At 32.9% G+C, this 8,054-nt stretch overlaps 1 protein-coding gene across 1 annotated transcript in view; it reads right to left on the bottom strand.

Moving 5' to 3' along the window:
• LOC121369995 overlaps positions 1 to 8,054 on the bottom strand; it is a 74,056-nt gene that overhangs the window by 42,865 nt on the left and 23,137 nt on the right. The window contains exons 25-32 of the mRNA XM_041495078.1: positions 6,969 to 7,217; positions 5,308 to 5,522; positions 4,915 to 5,020; positions 4,228 to 4,344; positions 3,637 to 3,769; positions 2,959 to 3,133; positions 1,892 to 2,150; positions 792 to 978 (exon numbers count right to left, since the gene is read on the bottom strand). Of these exons, the coding sequence (XP_041351012.1) occupies positions 792 to 978; positions 1,892 to 2,150; positions 2,959 to 3,133; positions 3,637 to 3,769; positions 4,228 to 4,344; positions 4,915 to 5,020; positions 5,308 to 5,522; positions 6,969 to 7,217 (1,441 nt within the window). The remainder of the gene's footprint in view (positions 1 to 791; positions 979 to 1,891; positions 2,151 to 2,958; positions 3,134 to 3,636; positions 3,770 to 4,227; positions 4,345 to 4,914; positions 5,021 to 5,307; positions 5,523 to 6,968; positions 7,218 to 8,054) is intronic.

Genomic DNA, 8,054 nt, shown 5'->3' with positions numbered 1-8,054 from the left:
TGAGTTTTCAATAAAATTAACAAAAGAATGAATATTACAAACAGTTGAAAATATTATTTGATCGACAAACGTTGACAATTACAATCTAAATCTATATGAAGAGTTTGACACCCAATAACCGATGTATTTTTTCGTGCTGGGGTTTCGTTAAACATTCATTCATTCATTCATTCATTCATTCCATATGAAGAATTGCAGAAACGAAGTACTGTTTTATATTACTGTGATGGGGTTTATCATTTGTTGTGGAAGGGCGGGATGTAGCCCAGTGATAAAGCACTCGCTTGATGTGCGGTCAGTTTAGGATCGATCCCCGTCGGTGGCCCTATTGGGCTATATCTCGTTTCAGCCAGTGCTCTACAACTGGTGTAACAAAGGCCGTGCTATGTACTATCCTGTTTTGCGGGATGGTGCATATAGAAGATCCCTTGCTGCTAATCAAAAAGAGTAGCTCATAAAGTGACGACAGCGGGTTTCCTCTCTATATATATCTGTGTGGTCCTTAAACATATGTCTAATGCCATATAACCGTAGATAAAATGTGTTGAGTGTGTCATTAAATAAAACATTTCCTTCCTTCCTTCCTTCCTTCATTGTTGTGGAAAAATAATAACAATTAAAACATTGTGTCTGTACCAAGTCATCAATAAATATACTGAACGTATGTATTTGATTATATTGTTATTAAACATGTTTTTAAGCAATAAGTATGCTTACATGCTTCTACGTTTAGTCTACAATATAAAATAAACATAAATTGGTATTTTTATCTAGCAGTATGTAGTACTAACTGAATAGCTTGGAACTGTGTTTCTGTTGATCCTAGTCCATCCATTACGTGTCCTTTTGTTGGAGGAGAACTGTCTATGATAACACCATCGGAAGTGACACTGGTACAGAGGGAGGCGGAGTTACACGCAGTGACAGTCACAAAGTAAGTAACTCCATGTGCAGGAGCTGTGTGGCTTAAGTCAATTTCTATAAAATATCCAAATTGAGGATAATGATATTGTCAACATATTACGGTACTGGAAAATGAGTTTAGTAAAAATGCTAATTTACCACATTTAATCCGTATAGTTTTTAATAGTTTTGTTTGTAAGAATTTTATTCCCAAATGATATTATCTAGCATTTCCTGAAATATTGCAAGTAGACATGACAATAGAAATATCCCAACAAATTATTTATTAATCCTCAATACTTTATTTCCAAGTATGTAAATTTTTCACGTGTGTTGTTTATTTAAGTCTGAGTTATTTGTAGTTTGTTGATTTATTAATCACTTCTTTAGAATAAAATTATTATATATGGTATATAAAAACATGTACTTTTATTATCACTAGTTTCCAGGCATCAAAATATAACCTAAATATATATTGCTCCTAAAAATACATTGTAAATGATCTTATTTGAAATATTGTTCCTTATAGTCATTAAATATAGTATAATGTCAATACGAAACAGGCCACCTATATTGAGATGTATTGAAATGCTTCTAGATGATCATCACACCCAGAACATGTTTTGAATAAGACTTTAATTAATCCTCAATATTTTACTTTGTTATTCAAAAAAGTAAGGCGCATTTCCAAGTAAATAGAGTATACCTTTCACGTGTGCTTTTAATTTTAGTTTTGAATTATTTGTAATTTGTCACTTCTTTAGAATGTAATTATTGCATATCAGTTCAGCATGTATCCACTTTAAAGCTGACTGTTTCAACATGTATTTTTGTTATCACTAGTTTCTAAGCATCAAAGTATAATCAAAATATATATTTCCCCAAAACATACATCATAAATGGGGTTTTTATTTGAAATATTGTTCCTTATAGATAAATAATTATATTGTTATTAAATATATTATAATGTTAATAACAAGGCCACCACCTGTATTGAGATTGTATTCAAATTCTTCTAGATGATCATCACAACCAGAACATGTTCCGACCTTCACCTTGTATATATTAATAAATGAATGAGGGTCACTGAATCCTCCCCAGTATGCAGCAAACATTGACAGATTGTTGATGTAATCTTTGTCTTCTGTCCTGGAACCGTCGTAGACGTGACCAGGTTGAGGTGCAGAAGAATCAGTCACCACTGGACGAGACACTGTTTGCTTGTAAAGTCCAGCTCCATTAAAAGCCTGTAAAGTCAGCAACAACAAATTTGTTCTCTACAAAACTCATAGTAATTAAATTACTAAAGAACTCAAAATAGATGTTAATGAACACTGGCATATCCAGGGGCATACGCCAAGCATACCTCATTTTCGCAATCCTATTGTGTATTTGCCTCTTGGGAATTAACCGACATATTGACTCAACTTGTAAAACACAAAATACCCCAGATTCGTTTGACTGCATTCTTAACATTGATGGTTCTGGCACAGTTATTAAAAAAAAAACCCATCTCAAGGAGTCTTTCTTCTAATCAAAGATTGAATTGTTTATTGTTCCCTGTGATGTTATGCCTATAGAAGCTTTCTGATAGAGTAATGTTGTGTTGGCATGCTAGCTTTCTGGCATGCTAAACCGCTTTTTATACTGAAGACAAGTCCAACTGTACCTGTATAAACCTCCTATCTTTATACATACCGTGTTATTTAATAAAGCACGCTCATTTGAGATTATGATACATACTCCGAACCGTTTCTCTATATAAACATGTAAGAGTTTGTATGTTTATCTCAAACTTTGACATAAATATACACACGTTATGTCAAATGACTTATGTGGTCCCATATGACGGGGTAGCTGGATCCAGTGCTTTAACTCTGACACGCAAGAGAAAGTTAACAGTACATTCTTTTGAGAAGAAACACAAGGCAATCAAGGCAGATATGAGTGACTGGAAAAAACACGCTAGAAAATGTCCTAGAAGAGTTTGAACCAGATCAGATATACAACGCTGACGTATACATATATACATAGATACAATAATTGAATGTTGACCTTGACAGTGATGTAGTATTTGTACCCATCCTGCATCTTGTTGGTGCTATCCAGGTTGATACACGTGTCGCTTGTGTCAGTGAATGATATGATGTCATCATAGCCAGGTCTTGATCCTGCAGCCACCAAGAAACTCTTTATTCCACTCTCATGGTCAGCAAAGACACCAGCCCAGCTGTACAACAACATATAAGAAGTTTAATTGTCAGTTAGTATTTTATGATAAATGATAAATAAAAATTTAAAAAAATATAATGAGTAAATATTTTACTTACATTGTTCAAATATTGGTGACAAATATCATCACAAAATACGTTAGTTTAATGATGCACAATAAAAATATGTCTCATTCTCCATTTGATATCTTTCCATAAGCATACTTCATAACACTGGTTCTGTACTAATATTTGATGTAATATTTAAGTACATTTTTACAAACGTTAAGAGACCTTTAATCTACGTCCTATACAAATTTCGACAGTGAGTAATTTGATGTCTGATGGAGTAGTTCAATTTAGTTCTTTATGTAATATAATGTTCATCTTTAGATAAAAACATTCTTCAGAACTGAATGTTATTATGCAACTACCTATTTGTCAGTCTAGTTAGCTGACCAGTTTTTGACCCATGTATAATAGCATCACTATATAATCCCTTATAATAAGATAATTATGTTACCAGACGTGTATTTGCGATGATGTAATAAAACGTCCAAAACCCGTCATCTGATTTGTCGTCACAAGAGGTGGTGTGTTGTCCACAATAAAAGCTCTGGAAGCAACAGTTGTTGTCTGGTTTACAAAATCCTTAGCTGAAAACGGAATAGTTAAGTTTAATTTGTAAAATGTATGCTTATAATTATTTAAATTTAAACTCATGTTATAAATACATAAAATGTTTCACTGACAGTCACATGGAAATCATCATCAAAAGATTAGTAATCAAAATAGTAGAGTAAACATATGACAGAATACCTTAATTCCAAACAAAACGTGCATGGGTACGTTTTATGATTATTTTTATACTATGAGGTCTGCGGAACTACATATCTAAAGTTGGCCAAAATTGGAACATCGGAAAATGTTAGAATATGGTGTGAAAACAAGATGGTCACCAATGCAATAAAATGATTGATATTTACTGATATGCTATACATTCCACAGCTTTCAAAGTGTACCTCGTCTGACATTTTAAGTGGACATTTTACTTGGCTAGTATTAATATTAAGTAATAACTAAAACATCTGAATTAGATTGCTGGTAAACAAACCTCTCACTGTGGCATACAGTGTGTGACCATTCTGCATTTTCAGGCCGTGTAAAGTCACATGATTGATCAACCCAACACTGTGGAATCTGACAACATCACCAGCTTCAGGAACAGAGCCTGAAACAAATATCAAACACATTTATTCAAAATATTAGCTAACTCTATTTTACGTATTGTTGATTGACCCAACCACCATTTTGAAATTCAAGAGCAGTGTCCGTTTTACATGTCTAGCATTGATTGAATTAGGGTGTTTAATACTATGATGAGCTAGACAGTTCTAGTTAAATATATGCCATTAAAATATACTGAACACTAAATGAAACACCTATATATATATAATTTTCATATGTAATACTATATTTTGTGTTTTGAAGGGACATTCCTGAGTTTGCTGCACTTTTTAAGATGTTATGGACTAAAAGAGACTCTTTAACGATTGTAATTACATATAAAATATTTTTTTTTGCATACAATATCAGTGGCTGTATATTAAACGTGTTTCTGATCGTTCTAATGTTTGTACTAGGTTACATTTCATTTTAGTTCCTAAATTTGTTTATGTGAATACATATATACAAACAGCTGCACGGTAAAAACACACTGTAGACAATGGAGCTTTATTGTAAAACTATTCTTGTAGTAAGAATGCATGTTCTTTGAGAATAGTTAGACAGTCTATCTTACCCAAGGCCAACTGATAATCCGCTATACCACTCTGATGAAGTGCTTCGTTGATTTCCTCCACATCACTAAATCCATCCCAGAAAACTTCAACTTCAGAAAGAGAAGCCTGTAAGGTTTAAACATAGAACTGGAATCGAGAAATGTCTAATATGTGATATAATATAGAGAAGGCCGTTTAAGAAGTGAACAAGCTTAACATTCACATGATGTACACATAAAATGTTCTATCCAACAAAGAAGCAGATTTTGCGAAGAATTCATTTGTATTTGGCCAACAATATCAAGAAACAAATATTTTATATCATTAATTCAACCGTGATTTTCAATGTCAAGAATTTCGTTGTGTCCAGAATTTGATTGTGTTATGCTTGTGGCTAATGTTGAATTACATACCTGGTACTGCTTGTGTCTCAGCCTGTTAACCCACACACGTCCACCAGTTGGTTTTGTCAGATCCACGACAACACCATCACTGCATTCCTTTACTTCTGGTAGCAGCTCCGTCCACTTTTCATGCTTCACAGTTTTCTCATTGGCATATATGCATATGTAGTAACGTTTTCCATGTTCCAAGTTTTCTTCAAATGGAATATTTATATATTCTTTGTCTGCAAATTAGCCAAAATAAACCAGTGATTTATGAACCACATGCATTTAAGTATTTAAAATACAACTATTTTATTTGATACTTGTAGTTTTTGTAAATTTAGGAATAGTCTATTACTCAAAGATTAAAATGTTTAAGGTTTAACTGAATTTACATTACAATTAACTGCAGCACCCACCGCCCATGTGGGCTTTTCTTAACAGGATTTATTATTGTCTATAATTGTAATGCTAATGAGAAATAGTTACTAATAGGTATTAATATCAGTCTATAATTGTCATGCTAATGAGAAATAGATACTAATACGTATTAATATTAGTCTATAATTGTCATGCTAATGAGAAATAGTTACTAATACGTATTAATATTAGTCTATAATCGTAATGCTAATTAGAAATAGTTACCAATAGGTATTAATAATAGTCTAAAATTGTAATGCTGATGAGAAATAGTTACTAATAGGTATTAATATCAGTCTATAATTGTCATGCTAATGAGAAATAGTTACTAATAGGTATTAATATCAGTCTATAATTGTAAAGCTAATGAGAAATAGTTACTAATAGGTATTAATATTAGTCTATAATTGTAATGTTAATGAGAAATAGTTACGAATAGGTATTAATGTCAGTCTATAATTGCAATGCTAATGAGAAATAGTTAGTTATAGGTATTAATATTAATCTATAATTTTAATGCTAAGCTAAATAGGTACAATAATTCCAGAAATTTCAAATCAGTGGTTGTCAATGCGCTTGTTTTGTTTATGGATGGTAGGCAAGTTGATTTTTTTATCAACATACTTGCTTTTTGAAGAAATGTATTTCTGTTAATAGTGAACTAAATATAGATCATTTAGCATGTTTAACAGTTATTGTTATCAATTTAAGTTATATTTAAATGACGAACGTATACTGACGTTACTCAGCTTTGTGAAACGTACGTGTATAAGACAGAAATATATGTAACATTAGTTTCAAAATGATATAAATAGTTAATTATTGTTACATTATTTTCAAACCGTGTGGTTGAGAGTACATATTATAAACTGCATGTTAAGTTGCTTCTATGTTTGTAGAAGCCACTTTGGCTGAGTGACAAGTGAATCGGTGCACTTGGTTCGAAACCTGCCAAATGACACTTATTTTTTTAAAATATTATAAGTGCATCTATACAATTATGTAAAGGCAGCCATTTCATTTAAATATGTACAGCATATCTATTGGGTGTTATACAATAATTCAGTCTCAAGGTATCCGAAAGGGCGATACGCCTCCAATACAAGGTTTCATTTAATTTGTAACGCAGACGTGAATACACAACTGTGCTTATTATGACATGTAGTATCTAACTAATATTTTATTACATTATGTCGTTATAAAATGTGATTTTTAGAAAGATAATCAAGACACATTTTAATCTTAAATATAATAAGACACACACACACCCGTCTTTCCACACTTGACACTTAACGTGCAAGGGTCGGATGTTGTCATCAGTGGTTCTCGCTTGTAGTGATCTGCTGGTTCTATTGACCCTCCCTCCATGACTGCCCATGTGTAGTCTCTGTGTCTCAGAGTGGGCCACACGGCAGACAGCATGTTAGAGTAAGGTGTATAGTCTACATCATCTTGAAACCAGCGGGCATTCTGTTCTAATATCACTCCTGTAATCGTGCCATTACCGTCGTCTTTTCCTGAAAAATATACAGCTATATAATCAGTGTACACAACATCCATTATACAGGACCCGGCATACAATTGCATGCAATCATTGCATGGATATAGCCCCTATTAGAAATTCGCGACTGAATAGGCAGAGTTACGTCCCCTAACCACTAACCACTTCCAGCGCATTCCGGTTACAGCAAGAATGGCCGATGATCACAGTTGTTTGTGAATCTTTAGCTGAGATTTATGCATGCCAGTCCCAGTTGATGAAATTGTGTTTTGTTATAACTGACCATATGTTAAATATAGGAGATGAATCTAGCTAGCTGTCACCCACCCTCATTGTTTTGGTTTTCTTGCATGGATTGTTTTTTTCAAAGCTGCAATCTCGCCTCACAATAATTATCATAATTTCATTTAAACATACAAACACACCTGCAGTTTTAATTAATGTTTTTTCATACTATGGAATTTACTACAAGTTATTTATTTCTGAGCCGCTTGTTTTCTAAATTATACACAGAAATAGTATATTTTTGTTATTTCCAAAAACGTTTATTTTTATTTTTTACGTCAAACAAAACTTATTTACAAAAACAACAAAACGTTTTTGTAAGAGGGTGGGACGGACTATATGTAATATTCCGATCAGAACAGTTCCCTTCCCCACGTGCTATATTATGTTATTTTTGTTGTTGTGTTTTTTCAATGTATTTTCGGAGACGCATTACCCAACCCCTCCCCTAAAAACACCACTAGCCAGTCTAAACGTTCTCTATACAATTTCCTGCACACGCGCCTGTTTGACTAAATAGTTCGTTTGCTGCAAATCAATTAGGCCTATATACATTGCATTATAAAGT

The sequence above is a fragment of the Gigantopelta aegis genome, chromosome 4 (genome assembly GCF_016097555.1).
Source record: "Gigantopelta aegis isolate Gae_Host chromosome 4, Gae_host_genome, whole genome shotgun sequence".
Lineage (NCBI taxonomy): Eukaryota > Metazoa > Mollusca > Gastropoda > Neomphalida > Peltospiridae > Gigantopelta > Gigantopelta aegis.
Note: the sequence above shows the minus strand (reverse complement) of the source record. Positions and strands in the feature narration are given on the sequence as shown.